At 34.7% G+C, this 23846-nt stretch overlaps 1 protein-coding gene across 1 annotated transcript in view; it reads left to right on the top strand.

Annotated features, from left to right (window-relative positions):
- Positions 1–6711, top strand: part of LOC150107082 (peptidyl-tRNA hydrolase 2, mitochondrial-like) — a 110463-nt gene extending 103752 nt beyond the window's left edge. The window contains exon 5 of the mRNA XM_090391620.1: positions 6583–6711. Within this exon, the coding sequence (XP_090247746.1) occupies positions 6583–6632 (50 nt within the window). The 3' untranslated portion in view covers positions 6633–6711. The remainder of the gene's footprint in view (positions 1–6582) is intronic.
- The last annotated feature ends 17135 nt before the right edge of the window (positions 6712–23846 follow it).

Below are 23846 nucleotides of genomic sequence, written 5' to 3'. Positions count from 1 at the left end.
CTTTAGTTTAAATCACTGAACAAGGTATTACAAACATTTTAGCTCATCTGGTAATATAGTCATATAATTTCGGGCAATGGTTAATCTGTTGTCTAAAATACAGCTTTCACAAAATTCAATTAACTATTTGATAAAGTTCAATGTCATAAAGTTCCTTAGTAACCAATTACATTAATGTTTCATAGTTACTCAAGGTTCAAATACAATATAAGGGTCGCAACACTTCTTCACAAGTATACACTCTTAAATCCACACTCCAGCTAATCTCCGCAAAAGTTACTGTTAATGTAGGGATATTTTAGGAAGAAACACACACACGTATCTCCGCATAGGAGTAACAAAAGTTGGTTAATTTTTACCGGTAATTTTCTTTGTTCATCTACTTATGTACGGACACCTTTTATAACTGTATTCACTTAAAACAATTAACAGCACTCATTAAAACAAATCTTCTTAGTAATAACTGAATAAATTAATGGTCGCAATTCACATAGTTAAAGATTCTTGCATGGAGCATAACGCTTGTACTATCTTTGACATCACTTGACCAATTCAGTATTCTACTAATAACTCATGAACTAAGGTAACACGCAGTAATTCTTTAACTTGAAGTTTTTATGCACATTTGCCTATTCTTCCGGCATTTAATTAATTTTTTAGGCACTATATCTCTTAGCACAGCTATCGTTTAAATTTAACCTTGCTGCCTCTACTTATTCTCTTAGTTACTCCGTGCTATGCTTCAAGTTTCTGTGTGTCCCTGAAGGGTCGGTCCTGAATCGCTAGTCATCCAGTTGCTACTTTGCTATCTTCCGTTGCTTTATTTGTTGTTCTGCAACTTACTAGCTAAATCGCTCCTCGACTAGTAGACCCTTAGTGAGCTACTTTACTGACTCGCCGACTCGCTGTTATCTCTCTACTCACTATTATCTAATGCTGATTCCCCGAATGAATCGTTTTCTCTGTTCTTCGCTTATATATCCCTTCTTCCTGCCGAAATTGTTCTCGTGCTCTACTTCTACTAAAATCCTTTCCAGCACTTCAATACCGATCTGCCATGCTCTGTTCTAAACTCACGCTAGCTATCTTATATACGTCTCCATGACAACCAAAACAAAATATAATAAAACTGAGGCATTGCATAACGTTATACCGCTACATACAGGAACAAATAAGGAATATTTACACTTAATTAATACGCAGTTAAAATGTTGAATACAAATTCTTATAATATTAACATAGCAATAAATAAAATAAACTTAATAATATTTTAATACAGAGTCTTTTCACTATTAATATATATCCTTGATTAAATAATTAAATATTAATAAAACTTAAAGGTAGTTACATGAATACTAATTTATAAACAAGTGATTTATATTAAATAATAATTACAAGTCTAGTTTATGTGATGGAAGATCATGTTGGATTCTGAAGCAAATATTAATTATTCAAATCTCTATATATTCAGAATCCAACAATATTAACACAGGAATAAATTGAATGACATTTTAACACAGAGTTCTTTCATTACTAATACATATCTCAAAATTATATAATTAAACAGTAATAAATAAACTCAAAGTAATTATATGAATATTAATTTACAAGCAAGAGATTAACATCAAATAATATTTACAAGTCTTGCTTAAGTTATGGCAGATTATGTTAAATGTGAATGAAGAGTTATAATTCCCAAATATCTTCATTCACAATTTAACACCCTCATTGTCTCTTTGATTTTTTTTTTTTAAATTTTAACTGTATATTCAACTTTTTTTAAGGAAAAGTTGAATATACAGTTAAATGGGTATATTCATGGACAAGTTGCATGTAAATTATGTAACATGTCCATTAATCAGAGTTCATATTTGTATTAGCATGCTTTTGTTGTTTTTTTTTTTCGTTTCTTATAAAAATGTAAGCCAGCACAAACTTAAACGATTTAATGAAAAATATTCAGCATAGAAAATTAGTTATGCCAAAACAAATAAATTATTTGCTTTTCACCTTTAGCACAAACTTAACTTTATTTTTGGAAGTTTTTTCCCATTTGGTTAGACTATAATAAATTTAGTTTAATCCTTTATCCAAGTGTAAGCAAACAAAGTTTGTGCTTGAAGTATCTTCAGGACTGAGGCAACTCGTGGTAAAGATGGACCAAGCTCTCATCACTACTTTTCTTAGTATCTCCCATAATGCAAAACACATCTCCTTGTGGACATGTATAATGCTTTGCATTAAGGGAAAGGCCACTACCCAGACCAGTTTCAACCTTTATTGAGGTCTCATCAGTGGGAGCCAGACCCAGAGGTGATGATACTAAGGTGGAAGTAATGGAAGTTATTATCTAAGACCCTGGAGGTCTTAGATAATAATAATAATAAAAAAAAGTAGGAAGCCGCATGATGTTACATTGCTAAGCATTAATGAGAGGAAAAAATTTCATCAGAGTGATCACTAAATTCACAGTTTCATATAATAATCTTAATTTATGTTATTTATAAATTCTTGATTTAACTTAATTGACAATTATCTTCTAATTCTCTTATTTTTATAATATTTATTGCCAATTCATGTTTTGAAACTCTTAACTAATTAAGCAGTTGAAAGGAATGGATTGCTTTCTGATAAATTTTATGAGCACCTAGTGATTTAATAACTTCCTTTAGTTTAGCAAACATGTGAAAGAGTTTATCACATGTGTACTTTTTAAAAAAAGAGATTCTGGCACGTAGCTTAACCTGTTTCAATTGAAGTTTACCAATGAAAACAGGGCTGTTCTATCTCTACTTCTGTCTATCAACGTAAACCAACGTTTTTAAGTCGTTACGTTCACAATTCATTGGCTCACCATCCATCTCAAAAATATGGCATCATAAAATCATTAGTAGCCAGAGCACACAGATTTTATTCCTCTGAAGAATATTTAAACCAAGAATTGGAAATCATCAAAAATATATCCATACTAAATGGATACAATCCAAAAACAACTAAAAAAAAATCATCAGCCACTTCCCTATGCATCAACCTAGACCAGAACAAGCCTGTAGGACTTCCATACCATATGTCAAAGGCATCTCCAAACATCTGTCAAAAATTATGAGGAAATACAAACTTGCAGCTACCTACAAACCAATCAGGTCTAAACTCTCACCTTTGATGCTACCTGGCATTTACCAGATAGCATCAAAGAAAGTGCTGAAGCCTTACACCACAGTCCCAACTTAAACTGTAATGACGTTCTTACTATCCCTAAGTTCCATGTTCCTGTAAGATGTCTTACTATGGACAGACAGGAGGACCTATTAGTAAACACATCTCTGAACATCAAGACCATATCCATCTCATCAAACCACACAAATCTGACCTTGCACAACATGAAGTTGAAAACCTAAACCATCGGATTAAATGGAAAAACACCAAACTTTTACATAGATCCTTATATAAACATGAACATTTATATAAAGAAAGTGCAGAAGCCTTACGTCACAGACCCAACTTAAACCATAACGACATTCTTAATATCCCTAAAGTCTGGGAAATTATCAATCCTCAATTGCATAAAATAAATTTATGTATGTTATTTTATTTTAATGTAATTTATTTCTAATTATATCCATTTTTATCAAATATATTTTAATTTAATTCTATAACAAGCTACTGCACACAGAGTGGGATTGGAACAGTGCCATGGCTTTGGAAACTATAAGGAAAGAGTGTTGGTAGTGCGTGGAAAGTGGTCAGAGATTGTTTGAGAGAAGCAGTATCAGACTATACCCAAGTCAGATCAGGAGGATAAACTAAGTGAGGTTAAATTTATGAGTAAAAATATAAAGCAAAAGCTGCAAAAAAAAAAAGTAAACATTGTGAAGGGAATATAAAGAAAAAAGGTGAACAACATACTCACAAGAGTACAAAGTACTAGCAAGAAGGGTGACTAGTATGATAAGTATGGTAAGAAAGGCCGAATCAGATTATGAGAGAAAATTAGCTAAGCAGAACAAATTAAATCCAAGAGTTTTTCATCCTTCATGTAGCAAATAAGAGAAGAATGACTATGGAAGGATGACTTGAATCAATGCTGATGGTTGGAAGGTGACAGAAGCCAAAGAAATAGTTGAACTGCTGATGTGGCAGACTAGTGTCAGAATTGAGGTATATGAACAGGAGCTGCTCAGTGCAACTGAGCAGCTCCTGTTCATATACAGTTCAATTCTGAGATTGAACTGTATATGAGTCAATTCTCTCATATACAGTTCAATACAGAGCCAATTCTCTCATATCCTGTTCAGATATGAGAGAATTGGCATTCCCTCTGATGAAGTTGTTTAATCTAAGTCTCTCTGGCAAGTTCTGGGGAAGTGGAAAGAGGTAAGATAGTTCCATTACATGAAGGTGGCTCCTTGACAGAAGTAGAATTACGGACCAATTAGTATCTCAGGAGTGACAGTTAAAGTATTGAAAAAGTTGGTTAAAGGTAAAATTCAGGAATGGGTGGATAGGAATATGATACTCTACAGAGGGAAGCCTGGCTTTATAAAAGGTAGGTCCAGACTTAGTAATTTATTCACATTTTATAAGAAATGTACAGCAGAATTAGATAAGGGAAATGGCTACACCATGATAATGCTGAACTTTGCAAAGACATTTGACAGAGTACCACATGGAAAACTATTACATTAAAAAAGTTGGAGTAAATGGGAATGGATATGAAGTTAGTAGCATGAATAGTGGGTGGATGACAGACAGACAACAGAGAATAATATATAGTGGAGTGTATCTAGGACAATCAGGGTGGTTAGTGGAGTACTTCAGGGTTCTGTGCTAAGGCCACTGTTTTTAATTTGTGTATTAATTATATAGGGACATATTTAAAGGGAAATAGTCAGTTGTTTATTCATATGCAAAATTGGGGCGTGTACTAGTTGATAAAGGTGATTGTTAGATATCCTTCAGGGATAATTTAAATAAATTAACATTGTGGGTCAAAGGATAATGGCTGTCAATTTGATGTTGCAAAATGAAAAATTACTTCAGGTTGAAAAGGTTACATATATCAATGGCCAGTTTAACACGATAAGCAGGCAATGCGTCGCATCAGGGCGCCTTCTTCAAGGAGTGCTGAACTGAGCAGGAAAAAAAAAACGCATTTTAATATCAGCATTTATTATATGTTGATGTGCACTAAATATATTGTAATAAATACTATGACTTTTAATAACATATAGCAAAAAATGCAAGTTGTTTTTCGCTATGTATAATATTGAGCTAGGGAAAGCACTAGACAAGCCGGGCGTTTGCCTGGGGCGTCACATTACAGGAGGCGCCCTTACACTACCGACTTTCTTTTTTTAGCATGCAAGGTGCATTCGCCAGGATTCCATTTTGAAATAAAAAATCTATCGAACAATAAATTTGGTAAGACATAAAAAAATAAAAATAAATACTTAAAGAAATGCATAAATTTTTCTTTGATTTGTAAAGCCTTAGATTAAACTTTGAACCTACTTACTTCAGTGTGAATTAACTACACATTCACTGTGTGTTTAGCAATCAACAATTCAATTATTTATAAACTCTATTACGAAGTGGCAGTTTCGCTTTGTTTGGAGTGGCCTTGTTGATCATCATTAGGATTATTTGAAAAAAGAGCATGACTGGATAACGCAGTTGCATGTGATCTTTTGTAAGAGATGTTTCTTTTATGCTCTTCTATACATTGCTCAACAGATTTGTTAGTTTGTCCAAAATAAGAGATATTGCAATCGCACCATAATTTATATACACCTGGATATTTTAGGTTGTGATGAGGAGGCTTTGGATGGCTGATTAGAGAACGGATTTTTGGAAGTGTGGTGAAGAACGTCTTGATGTTATATTTTTTAAGGACTTTTGCTAATTTGTTAGAGACTGTGCAAATGTATGGGATGGAGATGTTGCCTTTAAAATTAATAGTTTCTGTGGTGCACTGTCTAGGAGGATCCAGAAGAAATTTCTTAATCGTTTTTTCAGAGTAACCATTTTGTTTAAAGATAAGGGAGAGTTGATTTATTTCTTTTTGTAGTTCATCTTGTTCATTCAAGAGAGAGCGTGCTCTGTGTCCTAAGGTAGATATAGTTCCAAGTTTTTGTGGTGGAAAATGATGAGAAAGATTATGCAGATATCTATTGGTATGAGTAGGTTTTCTGTATATAGAGATTTTTAATCTTTCAGAGCAATGTGTAAGCATGACATCCAGGAAAGGCAAGGAGTTATTATTTTCTAGATCAGCAGTAAATTTTATATTAGGATGTTGGATGTTAAGATGATTAAGAAAAGCTATGAGAGATGTGTGCCCATGATTCCAAACAATGAAAATATCAACATATCTTTTCCAAACTTTTATATATATATATATATATATACACACACACTGCTCTATCAAAAGGAAAATGCATTAAGTTTCTGAAAAAGGAAAGTATAGCTTATTCTCTTATTTAAAATTTGTAATATGCTTTTAACTTTTATAGAGCAGTTTTATAATTTTTATTTTGGAAGCTCACCAAAATCTCAGTTTTTGTTTTACTTTTATATTTACAGGTCCAGAAGAGCTTGTCGATAAAGTAACTGGTCACTTGAAACTTTACTGAAGAATTATTTTCAGATCTGTTTAAGGAATGTATATTTGCAATGAAATCGTATATATTAAAAAATACTTTTCAAAAGTTATTTGCATAATACATATCTCTTAGTGCAAGTTGCATTTGGTGAATTCTCTGCAGATAAAGAAATGTCAATTTCTTTATCTGCAAGAAATGCACTTTCACATGCCTAACACATAATGATGAAGATGATATTAGTAAACATTACAGTCATCCAAATAGGTCAAGTCCAAGTCTCATAGCATCAATGCTGTTCTGAAGGAAATGTAATATAATAACTTTTTAATTATAACAATCCATTACTTTCATCTCTACAAATTAGATAATGAGAGGCAGATGCTAAGAATTGACTAATGTACATTGGGATGCATTTCTTTTAATAATATAATTAAAAACAGATTATGATGTCTATATAATATCAGTGGAAAGCAACTTTTTTTTTGCATGTAAATATTATAAAATTTCTTTAGTATAGCATTAGTGCTTTATGAGTCTGGCTGCAACTTTTTTTTTTGGTATTTTGTTATAGTGAGCACATTCACTGTTTCTATACTGAGAGTCAAACTGTAATGCCTGTATGATTAGATTTGGTTCAGCCTTCTCAAGTATGTTATACCAAGTTACTTCTAGCAGTAATATTCAGTATTATTCATCATTTCAGCCTTCCAGTAGGAGCCAAATGCATTGGCTCTCACTATATCTACTGTTATATTGATCATAACAGACTGCTGAAGAGTCCTGGTTAAAGTGCTATAGTAATTTGACTCTAGAAGTTTGTTATAGCAAACTGTTCATAATAAACTATTTTTATAGCTTTATCATGTAGATTTATTTATTAAAAAGTTAAGAAATAAAAGCCAAAGGCGGCATGTAAGAGTTGGCAACGCCGTCAGAAAACTAAAACCACATAAAATTTCAGGAATAGATAATATCTTGGCAGAATTGTTCAGGGCTCTCGATAAAGGAGAACTTAAATTTCTAACAAAATTCTGCAATAAAATATACGAGACTGGATTTCTACCCAAAGATATTAATCACTCGATTTTTGTTCCAGTTCCTAAAAAACAAAAGCTACAAGATGTGAAGAGTTCAGGACAGTTAGCTTCATCAGTCAAATATCAAAAGTCCTCCTATACGTTATTCTTGAAAGAAATAAAAGAAAAATAAACATGGAAATAAATGATACACAAAGTGACTTCAAGGAAAATGTAGGTACAAGAGAAGGTATTTTCAACATCAGAACCATCATAGAAAGATATCTAGAAAAGCAAAAATATGTGTACCTCTGCTTCATAGATTACAAAAAGGCATTCGACAATGTTCGACATGAATAATTAATTGAAATCCTTTCAAAAATAGGCATGGATGGAAAAGACATTAGGCTAATAACTAATCTTTACTGGGAACATACTGGATCTTTGAGAATAAATAGAGAGACCTCAGAAGAATTCCCAGTTCAGAAAGGTGTGAGACAAGGCTTGTCTTTTCTCCGATTCTCTTTAACCTGTACACAGAAGAAATACTTAATAAAATTAGTAACCTCAAAGGAATCACTGTAGGGGCAGAAATATTAATAACCTAAGATATGCAGATGACACGGTTCTTCTAGCGGAAAACAAATATGACCTCAAGACTCTTATAGATGAAACCCTCAAGTACAGCGAACAGTATGGTCTTAGTTTCAACTTTAAATAGACAAAAATCATGATAATTTCAAGAGAAAAGGAAATATCAAAAATATGCATCAATACAGAAGGAAATAAATTAGAACAGGTGCAAACATACATATACCTTGGACACTTGATCACAGAGAATGGCAGGACAGAAGATGAAATATTAGAAAAAGGATTGAAATTGCAAGGTCAGCTTTCAACAGTATGAAAAATCTACTGACATCTAGAGAATTAAATCTGAAAACAAGACTAAGAATCTCCAAATGCTACATATGGTCCACATTATTATAAGGAGTAGAGACATGGACACAATCCAATCTGAGTGTGAAAAAACTGGAGGCCTTTGAAATGTGGGTGCTGCAAAGAATTATGAGGATATCAGGGAAAGAAATGAAGAGGTACTAGAGATGGTAGGCATAAACGGGAGCCTGATGAAAGAAATTAAAAAGAGAAAATTCAGCTATTTCGGACACATTCTGAGAAATAACTGCCTACAAAGAACACTTCTCGAAGGAACTGTTGAGGGAAAGAGGAGAGGAATACAAAGACTGGAGTGGATGAAAAATATAGAAGACTGGACTTATCTCTCATATCAGGAATGCAGCAGAGAGGTGCAGAATAGGACATGGTGGAGACACATCTGACAGGACAGAAGTGTTGGCAGTTGTTTGTAAGAATAACATGCTGTGAACAGAATCACATAGTTTTTCCTTTGTGCACTGGCTTTAGTTTTCACTTGTCCACTGATAAGATTATTTAAGTTTTAATAAGATACTGATAAGTTTTAAAATTTTGATTGTGCTTTATTGGCAAACTCCTGATTTTTTTGGATAATGGTCCAAAGATCCATTGCCCAAATCATTCTACCCTATACAATCCACCATCTGTATTGCACCATCTTACTACTAACAGCATAGTATTCCTGTCTTTTAATTGCCAGTGTTCTCTGGCCGGTTTGACAGTTTTGCAGGAAGAAAGTTTTTTCCCAAGGAAGAAAAAAATTTTGCTACCTCTGTACAAGATCAGCTAATTACCTTTCATTTGAAAAAGCCCATATAAAGATTCTTCCCATCTTGATGAGAATTGTACTCGGGTATTTTCTAATTGAAGATTGCATGTCTCATCTTTCTTACAACTATGCTATGGAGGCAGAATTTTTGGTTTTTGGAAGGGCTTTTGTCTTGTGTTGTTTTGTATTGTGCATTCAGTATGCACTAAAAGCTCTAAACATGTGTGTGTGTGTGTGTGTGTGTGTGTGTGTGTGTGTTCGTTCTCAGTATATCAATGTTTGTAAAATCAAAATTCATTGTAGTATTCTTTTCTGCAATGATTAATTTAGTCTTATTCTTGAAGAAAAAGGGATTCTAAAAATTTTATGAAAAAGACTTTTACATTGATAAAGTTGATATTAAAATTAAAAGCCAGCTGTGGTAGTCTTGTGTGTGTACAAATAAAGCACTATTTGGTGATTTAGTTATGCAGTTGATTTAGTTATGCAATTAGTTCATAAATATAGTGTATTATATTTTATATAATACACTATATTTATGAACTAATTTCTAGTTCATAAATATAGTGTATTATATAAAATATAGTGACCTTGGTGCTAGCCTGTCACAAGACTAGAATAACCAGATGTCAGAATAAGGGGTGAAGGGGGAAAAAATCATCAAAGATGGTCTGCTGCTCATTTGCTACTCAATTGCATCATTATTACGTACACCTCTATTTAGTCAGAAGACTTATTGTGAGAGAGACCACACTGATCATTATTCACACAATACCTATCATGTCTCTCCTTAAACTCATTCACTGTCAGAGCACTCAAAACAACCTCTGACAATTCAGTCCAGTCATTCACACTCTTCAAGCAAAAAATCTAGTCCTCACACCTTTATCAACCACAAATTGCCAGAGCTGACTTCTCTCCCTACTTCTCTTCTAGTTCTCTCCCTACTCATCATGTATTGAAAAATTTATTTTTCAATACATGACGACTAGGGAGAAAACTAGAAGTAGTATTTTTATACTGACTAATTTTTATAGGGCTCCTTTCTATCATATCTCCTCTTTTCTTCCTGATACAACTTTGCACGCTTCAATCTGTCCTCATAGGGAGTATTTCACAGACATGCTATGTCAGTCACTTATCTCTGGATCAACTCCAATAATGTCACTAATATCGATTTCATCCACTTCTCTGACATTTTCCCTTCTTTCCATCCATATTACATAGTTGGTACATTTTTGTAGCCATACTTTCACCCACTTCAGTGATGTTATCATTACCAGGACTCTTGTTGTGTTTTAGCCATCTTATTGCTTTTTCTACCTCTCCTCTTAAAATGTCCATATCATACTCGTTACATGGTGGTGATATCTGCTTCAATTCTTCAGTCAGTTTCCCAACACTATCTAAATCTAGTTTTTATTCATATAACTCACTACAGTATCTTGTCCACTACTCTTCAATTTTATCTTTACTCATCAATACTTTGCCTTTTTTATTTTTAATTGTGGTCTGTTTTGGTTGCACCCTTCTAATAATGGTTCTAATAATTTTGTACACCTCCCTAGTTTTATGCTCTCCATAGTGCTGTTCTATAATACTGCATTGGGCTTTTTTCTCATTACACTTTCTTCTATATTGCTCCTATATTTGTTCTGATGCATCCCCTCTTATCTTCAACATTCTTTTCTCTTGTGCTAACTTCAGTGTTTCTTATCTAATCCACTTCTTCTTGATCTTCTCTTTTTCTGGTACTTTTTACTTTTTCTTCAACTGCATCTTTTATAACCTTCATTACTCCTTTCACTCCCAGATTCGAATTTTTTTCTTTATCCACACTTTTAAGTTTCTCTTCTAACACCGTTCTGTACCATCTTCCTATTTCTGCTTCACTTATTCTTGCTGTAGCTCTTCATTTCTGATGAGGATTTATATTTTCTTTTTTAATTTCAACTTGATGTTTGCAATCACTAAACTATGATTCAAGTCTATATCTACTCCTTTAAAAGTTCGACACATCTGTACTGGAGTTATCCATCTTCTTTTAATTGTAATCATATCGATCATGTTCTTGGTTTTCCCATCATTTGATTGCCATGTCCATTTTCTACAGTCCTTTTGTTGGAATCTTGTGTTACAGATCATCTCATGGTCCATAGCAAATTCTAACATTTTTTCACCTTGTTCATTTCTTTCTCTCTCTGAAACCATATTTTCCCATGATGCTTTCCCAACCATCATTATCTATTCCAACTTTGGCATTCCAATCTTCTTCAATAATTAGTACATCTTGCTTTGGTATTGTTTCTATTGTCTCTGTCAGATCTGTGTAAAATAAGTCAATATCCTCGTCTGTGCTGTCAGATGTGGATGCATACATCTGGACTATTGATATATTAAATGGTTTTGCTCGAAATCTTGCTACTATGACATGACTGGTTTGTATCCTAACAGTGCCTCTCTAGCTCTTTTGTTAAGAAGGAAGCCAACTCCTGCTTTGTGCTTGATGTCATGCCCTGGCCTTATGACTTTGCATCCATTTATCTCTCCTGATGATGTCCATCGCATCTCTGCCAGTCGTAATATATCACACCAATTTCTCTTCATTTCCTCGCAAAGTAGTTCTAGTTTTCCTGACATCCAAAGTGTCCATACATTCCATGTTCCTACTCAGGGCCGGATTAAGACCCATAGAGGCCATAAGCACTTAAAAGATTTTGGTGCCCCATATATATGTAATTCAAAATATAAACAATAATAAACCATAAAATAAATTTTTATTTTTTAAAATGAAACAAAACTTATGGAAAATAATGTTTATTTTTGTAAGTTCAACTTTATTTAGATTTGAAAAGTTTTCTCCTACTTTTTTTTAATTGCAAAGTCTTTGATCAGATCCTCAAAATTAATCTTATGTAACACATTTGCTTCTATACTTAGTAGAGATAAGGCATTCAACCTGCCTTGTTGCATAGTTGTTCTGATGGGATTTTTAATATACTTCAACTGAGAAAATGAATGCTCAGCTGAGCAATTTGTAACCATTAATGTTAAAAATATATGAAAGGCAATGTCTACATTTGGAAAGGCACACTCAATATTGTCTTCTACAATTATTTTATAAAGTTCAGAATGACTGAATCTTGTTTTTGCATTTTTTGTTGCACTGAACTTATGGCGCACATATGAGTGAAACTGCTGAAGCTCAGCTGAGAAATTAGTGTTCAAGTCCTCTGGGTGAGCATCAATCAGCTTTTGACAACACTGAGAATACCTTTCAATTTCAGTAGATGATGAAGTCACTGAAGTAGCATTATGTGGCACATCACTTAGAAAAGAAAATCTCTCTGATATTTCTTTGTATATCTCTCCTCTTCTCATCTCAGTTTCAAGTTTGTCAACAATTGTGTAAAAGGTGGTGATACGAAATTTATCTCTGGCATTCAGATATACGTCTGGAGCATCTCCGTCATTGGGTACCTTCTTTCTGATACGTTTGCGAGTTTGAGCTGCTGTCATCATCCAATCAACATCTGGTAGCACATCCTTTGTAGCTGCTTCATATCTTTCAATTTCATTTCGTGAAGTGCACAATTGGTCAGCTAATGATCCATACAGATCTGCACATGTTTTTAAGTTGACATCCTCATTCTGTAGAACTATGCTTACTTTATGAAAATTTTGCAAAATCTCATCCCAAAAATTCAACATAAAAACGAATTCTAGCTTTTGCATCTTATTTGCAATATTATCTGCTTCTCTTCTAGTGTCTCCCTTTTGTGACTGGTCTTTGGCTATACAGTCTAACGCTTCTAAATTTTGAAGGAAAGATTTCAAAATTGCTGCTGCTGTTGCTATAGCATGTGCCTCCCATCTGGTATCAGAGAGGGATTTTAAGACATGTTCATTTCCAATACAACCTTTAAGAACTGTCCACCGGCTGGTTGAGGCTGAAAAAAAGGTATAGAGCAACTGCACTGTAGAGAAGAAATTAACCGTCTCTTGACAGCGGTCAACAGCACTTCGGCCTAGCGAATTTAATGAACGAGTTGCACAGGGCACATATATAGTAAACTTGTTTGTTTCTAAAATTTTTTTCTGCATCCCCTTATAACGCCCAGACATGTTAGCATTGTCATAAGACTGACCCCTACATTTTGAAAAGTTTAGCTGACAAACTTTACGTAAGTACTGCAACACCTGATTTGCCATTTCCTCACCGGTATGGCTTTTCATTTCCAGAAAGGTTAAAAAGCATTCAGTAGGCTGTCCATCTTTTAAGTACAACACTTAACTGGTCGATATGTGACAGATCTGGTGTTGAATCAACTGACAAACTAAAATAACCAGAAGATTTTACTTCATCAACAATAAGCACATGGACCTTTTGAGCCATCAGTTGAATGAGTTCCTCACAGGTGGTTTTCGACAGATAAGAAGGATTTCCTTTGCCACAATTTCCATATTTTGCAATGTGACCTGCTAAAAATGGATCAAACTGTTATGAGCTCAAGCAGCCCTAAAAAGTTTCCATTTTGCAATGATCCAAATCTTTCTTCTGTTCCTCGAAAAGCCAACAGCTGACATACAAGTAACAGCTATGACACGCCTCAGTACATGTTCCCAGTAATCACACTCTTCCTGAATTTGTTTTTCCAACTGTTGTCCCAACCCTACACCTTGTATGTGAGCATAGAGTCTCGGTGAGCAGTGCTTTTTTCATGTTGATCAATTACAATAGTATTTTGCCAGTCACTGAACCCTTCTCTTGTAACAAAATGTGAGAAATTTTTAGGAGCAAACAGTTTACAAACAAAACAGTAAACTGATCCCATTGATGGTGAATACAATAACCACTCTCTCTTGTATTCCTCACCATTGGCTTTTGTCCCAACAAAAAGTTTCTGCAAACAATATCTTACTGGTTTGCCACTACTGAAATGTCGGTAAGACTTGTCAAATGGCCCATTGTGGTGTTGACAGTCACTGAGTCCACAAGCAGTCCAATAAGCCACATCATCAGCAGAGAAATCAAGCCACAACCCTGGATCTTTTGCTATATTTACTTCATCTTTTGCAGACTGAATCATTTCATCACCATCACCATGGCCCACTAAACTTTCATTTTCAGCAATTATTTCAACCTCAGAATGTTTTGTAAAGCAATTTGCATCAACATTTGCAGTAGAGATATCAAGAGAATTTACAGACAAAGTGAGGTCAGTAGTGAGACATGTGCTAGATGAACCTGCTTGTGACACCTTGATGATTCCAATATCATCATATTTTGATTTTGAAGTGATCAAAGTGGTATTTGTGTCCACTTCTAATGATGGAGATTGGCTCTGATATCAGGAATTGGTATATAATGTTGTGGAACTTGTGTGAAGAAATCAGTCAGTTTTGCAGTCTTGGAATCTAATCCCAAAGTCTCTTCGTGTTTCTTTTTTGATAGTTTTTGCTTTTGTGCACCACTTAACTGAACATGTTTCATCTTGGTTCTTGGGATCTGTTAAATACAGAAATAAAAAGATTATTTTGTTGAATATTAGGTGGCAATCAACACAGTTACACATATCAGAGGCAAAATCATACGAACAATTTAATTTTCGGCTTACAGCTGAATTTTGTGCTTTTGTGCTTTAATTAAGTCTTATTTTACCAGAGTTGCACTTCTGTGACAGCTAGGCCTTTTACCTGAGGCGTGTTTCTGAGACAACCACGTGATTTGTTTTATATTTGCTTCTGGAGCCTTTTATATTTATAAAAGGCATAATTTATTAAAACAAGACCTAAAACAGACAGGAAAATAAAAAATAAAATGGTTACGTTAATTATAAAAAAATTACCTCATTTGACGCAATGGTAGTGCCAGAAAGCATTGTGAGCGATAGTGTAAACAAACCGTCATACACATGGTTAGAGTTTTATTAGGCCTTCTATACATCATTATTTATTGAAACAAAGTAAGTAACAGTAAGAAAAGATAAAAACAATAAAAAACTAATTAAAAGTTAAATTAAATTAAATTCATCATCTAACTAAAGCAGAAATTCTGTGGTGCCCCTCTTTCCATGATGCCCTAAGCATGTGCTTATTTTGCTTAATGGTTAATCCAGCCCTATTCCTACTGATAGTAGTTCTGTTAGTTTCAGTTTGTTTCCTTTCGGTATCTCACTTTTCGATCCAACCCCGATCGCTTGACTGGTATCATGGATCTTGTTCATCCGGGTGATGTCCGAGCTGGCATGTTTTGACTGTTGATCATATAGGCATCAGATAACAATCATGTTTTTTCTTTACAGTCAGAGCCATTGACACTCATCTGACTGAACCGCCTCCTTTATCAGGCTTGGTACTGGAATGATATCCCTAAGGATCCCATGGCAGAGTTCAATTGTCATTGTCATCTCTAAATCAGGAAAGGATCCAACTGAAACAACAATTATTGACATATTGCTCTAACCAATTGACTTTGTAAAATCTTGGAGAAAATGGTAAATGTCAGGCTTCTCTGGTACTTTGAAAGCAGCAAAGTTCTTTCCAATACACAACTCTCCTAGACACTTTGCTATTGGATCATTTGGTGATGCATTTAGAAACATGTATAGGGGACACTTTCCTGAAATGAGAACATCTGGTTTCAGTTTTCTTTGACATGGAAAAAAGATTGACACAGCTTGGAGATCATATTATAAAACCTTTTTAATCTTGGTATCAGTGTACCTTCCTGTTTTTATTTAAAACTTTCTGTCCTAATGAGTCGTTCAAGTCTGATTGGGAATCATCTTGACCATGTCTACAAGAAGTGTTCCTAGGCTGTCTTAAGTGTGACACTTTATAAGTTTGAGATCCATGGTATCGTGTGTGATGTGCACAAGGGAAGATCCAGGATGCCTCACACAGTAACAAGTCCTGCTTCCTCGGCTATGGTGTCCCATTCTTTTTTTCACTTGTTCCATTAGCACCAAAGTCAAGTTCTTGGGACTCATTTCTGACACTCACTTTGAATTCTTGCCCATCTATACTGATTCCCCTTGATCACAATAATTATACACCAGAGCTGTGTGCCATTCAACTTGCACTTGTGCACATAAAAGAGAACTATTCTGAAAAATGTATGATTTATACGTCTTCATTGAGTTCTTTACAAGCTATCTCCTCTCCTTTGTAATCCACATCCAGTGTTTTGTGAGGTTTTACAACTGTTGTACAAAATGACCTTTAATTTTGATGTTTGGTTGTGCTAGATTCCTAGCCAGCCACATTGGAATTAAGAGAAATGAAGATGTATCTGCTGAATCAGCTCATTCTTTTCCACATACTCTTTGATAGTCCCATATACAGACAGTTATAAGATCAAAGTTAATCACCCAGTGTAGCCATCATGGTAGGAAACACTGACAAACAAATTTCTTGAGATTAAGCATTGGCAGTCTAGAACATAGAAACAGAAGAGAGGAAGTTGTTCTTGCTAGACTCAGCATTGGTCATAGTCATCTTACACATTCTTATTTACTGAAGGCCTACTTGTATCTTGTTTTTCCTATATGCAAAAATGCAAAATGCCTCGCCATTTATCATATTCTGGAGTTCTAGCACTTCACATGAGAGAGGAATGACATTTTTACTTATCTGGTTGAGCTATATACACTCAGGCAGATCTTATCAGACTTGGACAAATGGTATATTTTTAACTTTTTACAAAGAATTAATTTATTCCAACACATTTGATTATAAATTCTATTTCTGTGTAGATACTGCATTTCTTAAGTTTTAAAAATTTGTTTTTTGTATATAACATTGTTTACTAATTATTATTACAAATTATATTATAATATACAGAGTCCGTCAAAAAAATGTATACACATGTTAACAGTCATCTATGGACTTTTTTCAAAGTTGGATCAAATTATGGTAGCAATGTGTAATATGATGTTCTCTCAAAAGATGTCATTATACACTTGAATATGTTATACACCTCATCAACACATGGTAGATGAGGAGTTTGTGAGGAATATGGTTTGGTCTGATGAAGCACAATTTAAGCTTAATGGAACAGTGAATCTGCATAATTGTGTTTACTGGGCTCAAGAAAATCCAGGAGTTCATGTGGACAAGGCAGTTTACCAGGGCTCAATGTTTGTTGTGGATTGTCATCTAGGGGTTTAATAGGACCATTCTTCTTTGAAGGTACTGTTACTGGTCAAGCGTACCTAGACATCCTATGCACATCCAGTTTACCTGCCATTCATGCACTTTATGGGAATGATCAATTTCTCTTCCAACAAGATGGCACACTACCACTGAGATGTGAGAGCTTACCATGGATAGGACAAAGATGTGCAGTTGAGTTCCCTCCCATGTTCTCCTGATTTAACACCCTTGGACTTCTACCTATGGGGGACTCTAAAGGATGTAGTGCATCGTAGAAAACCAGCTACACTGGTGGCCCTTCAGAAAAAAATTGAAACTGCATGCACAGCAATCTCACGGGACACTTTGGCTAATGTTGCCCAAGCATTAGTTCGCCGTAATAATAAGTGTCCGGACGCTAATGGTAACCACTTTGAGCACCTTGTGTAATTATAGTAGTCAGAGGTAACTTGTATTCATCCCTCAATGTCTGTATAAATTTAGTATTACAATTTTTTATACAGGCTTTTCTTTTGCTGAAGTGTGTATACATTTTTTTGATGGACTCTCTCTCTCTCTCTCTCTCTCTCTCTCTCTCTCTCTATATATATATATATATATATATATATATATATATAATTCTAACATATTATCATCATCATCATCAAATTCCTGCCATGTACCCTAAAGGGGTGTACAGGATATGATAGTACCACATGAAAAAATTACATCATTACTAACTTGCTATCTACAGTTTTCCTCCAAATCAGTCTGTTACTTGTCAAGACTCCAACTTTATCAGATCTTATATTTCTGTGGTCTAAGGCACTTTGTACCGTATCAATCCACCTATATCTTGGTCTTCCTCAGGATCGTTTTCCTGCCAACCTGGCAGAGAACACTTGTTTTGCTAATCTTTCCTCTCCCATTCTATTTAAGTGACCATACCACCTGAGATTACCTGCTAACGCATTCCTGGATGCTGACAATGTCAAGTTCTTTCCTAATATCCTCGTTCTTAATATGATATTGCCATTGATGCCATCTGTTCACGCCTCTAATCTTTCTCAAGACTCTCATATCTGCAGTCTCCAGTCTTTGTTCAAGTGTTTTACTTCTGACCCAGCTCTCAGATCCATAAGTTAAAACTGGTTTGAACACTGTCTTGTATACAGCTAATTTAGTGTGCTGACTAATTTCTCTCTTATTCCATATGAATTTATTCAATTGACTTCCTACCATACCAGCTTTGCTGATTCTGTTGTCTATTTCCATATTTAATTTACCATCTTCACTAAAAATCGTGCCTAAGTAACTGAAATGTTTTACTTGTTCTAAAGGTTCTCCATTCATAATGTAGTTGACATTTTCAACAATTCTGCCTGTTTTCATTGTCTTTGTATTTTTATTGTTGACCTTCATACCATATATATTACAACAGCGACTCAATTTAGTCAGAGAATCCTGCAGACTTGTAGCGGATTTATTTAGAAGTATAAAATCATCTGCATAAAGCAAAGAGCTGACATTGACATCTCCAATTTTGATATCATGTTTAATATCATTTTACTTCATAATGTGATCCATATAGATAATGAATAACAGAGGGGATAATGTACATCCTTGTCTCACACCAGATTTAACATTAAACCATCTTCCTGTACTTCCTTCAATTCTAACTGCTGACTTACAACTCAAATAAAGACTAAGTATTGCTTGATATAATGCCCCATTGACACCATATAACTGTAGCGTATTGAATAGCTTCTCTCTTGGCACCTTGTCATATGCCTTTTCCAAATCGACAAAACTTAAATACAGATCTCTGTTATATTCCCATGCTTTCTCGACTATTTGTCGTAAAGTGAAGATCTGATCCTGACAGCCTCTATTTGCCTGAATCCAGCTTTTCTTCCACAATTCTTTTGAACCGTTTCTCAAGTATACTTGCATAGATCTGGCCAGGAACACTCAGTAGGGAAATACCTTTGTAATTCTCACATTCAGTTTTATTTCCCTTTTTATATATGGGTACTATGAGAGCTCTACTCCAATCATCGGGAATTCGTCCCTCTGTCCAGGCTTTCTGAACTATGCAGTGCAGCCACTGTAAGACTCTTATACCACCATATTTGAGCATTTCTGGTCGAATATCATCTACTCCTACTGCCTTTCCACATATCAAGCCTTTGATGGCTTTTTCTACTTCAAGTATGGATATGGATTCCTGACTGCATGCCTGGTCAGTGTTTTTTTACCACTGTGCTGTCATCACTGCTTGTTTCATTTAGCAGTTTTTCAAAGTAATTACTCCATACTTCAAGGACATCTTTTTCTTCTGTTTTCATGTCACCTTTATCATTTCTAACTCCTTTTACATCAATCTTTCCTCCATTCCTAAGCTTCTTCAACAACCTCCAGAATATTTTGCCACCTTCTTGATATTTATTTTCTATATTCTTGCCAAAGTCCTCCCATGACTTTTGTTTAGCTAGTTTTACCCAGTGTTTAGCATTCTTGCATTTGTCTCTGTATTCTCTAAGAGCACAAGCTGACTTATTTGACAGGAACTTTTGATATGCTTTCTTCTTTTCCTTCACTGCCTCTTTAACTTCCTGTGTCCACCAGGGAGTTCTGATTTTTTTATCCTTGCAGACAACCTCACTACATGCCTCTCTGGCAGAATCAATCAATGTTTTCTTCAGAACTTGCCACTGAATCTCCAAGGTTTGATTCCAGTTCTCAAACTCTTTCATTTTTTCTTCAATAATCTTTCTGTATTTTAGTCTACAGTTCACATCTGAGAGCTGCTAAACTTTTATTTGTTTTAAAACTTTCTTACATGTGACTCTTTTCGATATGAAATTCAATTTTATCCTGCTCAAGACTAAATAGTGATCGCTTCCAATTTCAAATCCTCCGTACACTCTGGTGTCCTGCACCAGAGAGAAAACATCACTATCAACAATAACATAGTCAATGAGACTTTTCTTATTCCTTGCCTCTTCTCTCCATGTGAATTTGTGCACATTTTTATGTTGGAACATGGTGTTAGTAATAACCAGTCCATGTCCTGAGCAGAAATCCAACAGATATTTGCCATTATTATTAGCTTTGCACTTTTCTCCAAATTTTCACAAAATATTTTTGTATGTCTGACAATCATTTCCTACTCTACTATTTAGATCCCCAACAAGGACCAACTTTTCCTTTTTCATTGTGTGAATTGCTTTTTCTAAAGCCTCAAAAAATTCCTCCACTTCTACCTTAATAGAACCTTCTGTGGGACCTTAGGCACAAATAAGTCTCATTGTCCAGTTCCCCATTCTAATATTTGCCCACATTACTCTACTTGAGACTGATTGCCATTCAAGAAGATTAGCCTTGTATTTTGTGTTGAATACTATGGCTACTCTTTCTTTTCCTTGATTGTCATTGCCTGAATATAACATTTTGTATTTATTGCTCAGAAAGATCTTACCAGTTTTTGTCTTTTTTGTTTCAGTCACCCCTATTATGTCCATCTGGTACTTATCTAATTCCTCAGCTAGCTCCATTTCTTTGCCATTCAGGCTTCTTATGTCGATAGTACCGATCTTTAACGGGTGGTGATGTTGAGTTGGGGTTTGTTTTCAGATTTGTTCCAGTAGCTGACTTTTTGCTGTTCGCCCTGGTTCCCTGGCAAAAACAACGGGGGCCTTGTTTAACCAGGCGACGTCCCAGCCGGCATGAAATTTTGTCATGTCATACCATCATTTTTCATTTTGGTTTAACCAATAAGAATACAATTTGATCGGCTAAGTCCCAAATTGCCAGCACATCCTCATTCATTCAGTATCCAAGTAGATACCCAACAGGGTGTGCCACGAGAAGGTGAGGATTGGACATTAGGTCAGAAGCCCTGATCGGTTCTCTGCATTCCTTTAAAGGCTATGCGGAGGTCTCCTCTCAGTTATACAGCTTTGACCCTTAAGCACCCTCTTTAGCACCTCTAACATATTATTACCTTGTATATTGCTGTTATCTTTGATATGGCACACTACTGACTGCCCTTGTACTAGTAAACCATAAACCAACCAAACGTCACTTTGCCACATTAAACTGATATCATTATCTTTGCCCATACTATTTAAATTATCATGCAGGATCTCTGTCACTAGATTGGCATCAATAGATAACAACTGAACACTACCCGTCAAATCATTGCCTGTGTCGTCTTCTTCTTTAGCCTCTTTCCATCCCCTATTGGATATAGTCCTCCCTCTTAACTTCTCAGTTCTGTCTTTAGCCATTGCCCACCATTTCCTGCCAAACCTTTGTATATCATTCCTCCATCTTGTTCTCTGGTGACCTTTCCTTCTTTTAGTATCCACTCAGTACTTAATTTTGTCTACCTTTCATCTGGCATTTCTACTAATATGGCAGTCCATCTCCATTTATAGGCTTTGCAGTGTTTCACAATATCTTCTACTTTAGGAATCCTTCTCTCTCTCTAATCATTTTTGTTATGTAGAGCATTCTTCTCTTCAAGGCCCTTTGGGCCACACACAACTGTCTTCCTGTTTATTAGTCATTGTCCGTGTCTCACTTCTATAGCTAAACACTGAAATAAGGCACATGTTAAATAGCTTTCTTTTAAGATATATAGGTAAACATCCTAACAGATAATCTTTATATGGCCAAAAGGCTTTGTTTTCTTGTGATACTTGTTTATCTTGTTTTTCTTTAAAGTAAGTAATTGTCCACGGTATTGTCCTCCACACTTGCAGTAGGAATATCTACCAATTTTAGCTCAATTTGTATATATAATTCTAACATATTATTACCTTGTATATTGCTGTAACCTTTGATATGGCACACTGTGACCTTTGTTTCCCTTGTGCTAGTAAACCATAAATCCAAATTTTCATTAATTTAGCTTTAGTTATGTTAATCTTGAAACCTTTTTTTTACCCTGCTTTCTCTGCTAAGATTATTTAGCATTTCCTGAGTTGCTTCTTTATTTTTTTTTTGCAAAAAGAACAATATCATCTGCAAAACATAGGCGATTGTTTCTTGATGTTAATTCCATAGTTTTCCCATGAGACAATGTTAACGGTTTCTTCTAATGTAGCACTAAACAATTTAGGTGAAATATGTTATTCTCTTGTCTGACTCCTCTCCCAATACCAAGTTTCTTTCTCTGACATTTCTAACTTTATACAGGCTGATGAGTTTTGATATATAATTTTTAATAATCTGATATATTTTGCTGGGATGACTTGTTGTTTTGGGTTGTTTATTATTTCTGACTTATATAGAGAATCAAAGAATTTTCAAAATCTACACAGACTAAATAGGCAGGAAGATTATATTCATTTGCATTTTCTATTACCTCATAATAATGTGGATATGATCTGTTGTAGAACCTTGCTCCCAATCCAGCTTGTTTATACTGCTGTACATCATTAAAAATTCTTGTAATTCTTGAGTTTCACTAGTCACTCTCATTTTCTCGGATTCTTTACTATATTCTGCTCTAGTATCTGTTGGGATATTGTTCAACTTTGTTTAATAGTTTACCTTATTTATGTAGAGAAACCTGTGGAGAAATCTATTCATAACCATAAATTCACATGTATGCCACAGTAATTAACTTTTTAATAATATATAACTATTTCGTCTTAAGTATCATAAAACATCATCAGTACAGTTATAAACACAATAGGAAATACATTAAAAAAAAAAACATTAGTGTGCATGCTTACATTGGAATCTCTATGTATACAGTAGCGTGTTTAAGGACTAAATACTATTGGGTTGTAATTAAATTAAATTAAAACTGATAAATTTATTTTATACAGTTGAGGATAACAATTTCCCAAACTTTGGGGATAGTGAGACAGTCATTACGGTTAAGATTGGGTCTGTGTAGTGGTGTAGCTAGAGCTTTTGTCACCAGGGGCGGTCCCTGAGTTTGCCGCCACTCTCAATACACACCAAAAATACTACAAAAAGTCAAAATGACGTATATGGAAATAAATTAAAATACTATGTTTATTTTTGAAGTAAAACTTTAATTTCAACATTCTAAAATGCTATTTTTCTTGCTTTTCTGCTAGAAAAATTGTCGATGACATTGGCAAAGTCTATTTCATAGTAATGTAGGTAATTCTTAATCAGTTTGATTTAGAAAAACTCCTCTCACAACTAGCAATACTTGCAGCAATTGAGGAAAATTCGCTTTAGTATTACAATACTACAGCTCTCGTATTACAGTATTACAAAAATACAGTCTCGAGAACTCAGTTCTCGAGACTGTATTTTAGAATTAACTGTGAAAGTTCAAAAAGGTTCAAAGTGCCTCCTGGGGGGGACCCCTGCCCCTCCAGCTATGCCTCTGGA

This window comes from Typopeltis vanoorti, chromosome 4 (genome assembly GCF_054136105.1).
Source record: "Typopeltis vanoorti isolate ZY-2024b chromosome 4, IOZ_Tvanoo_1.0, whole genome shotgun sequence".
In the NCBI taxonomy this organism is placed as follows: Eukaryota; Metazoa; Arthropoda; class Arachnida; order Uropygi; family Thelyphonidae; genus Typopeltis; species Typopeltis vanoorti.
This window is presented reverse-complemented; position numbering and strand designations above follow the sequence as displayed.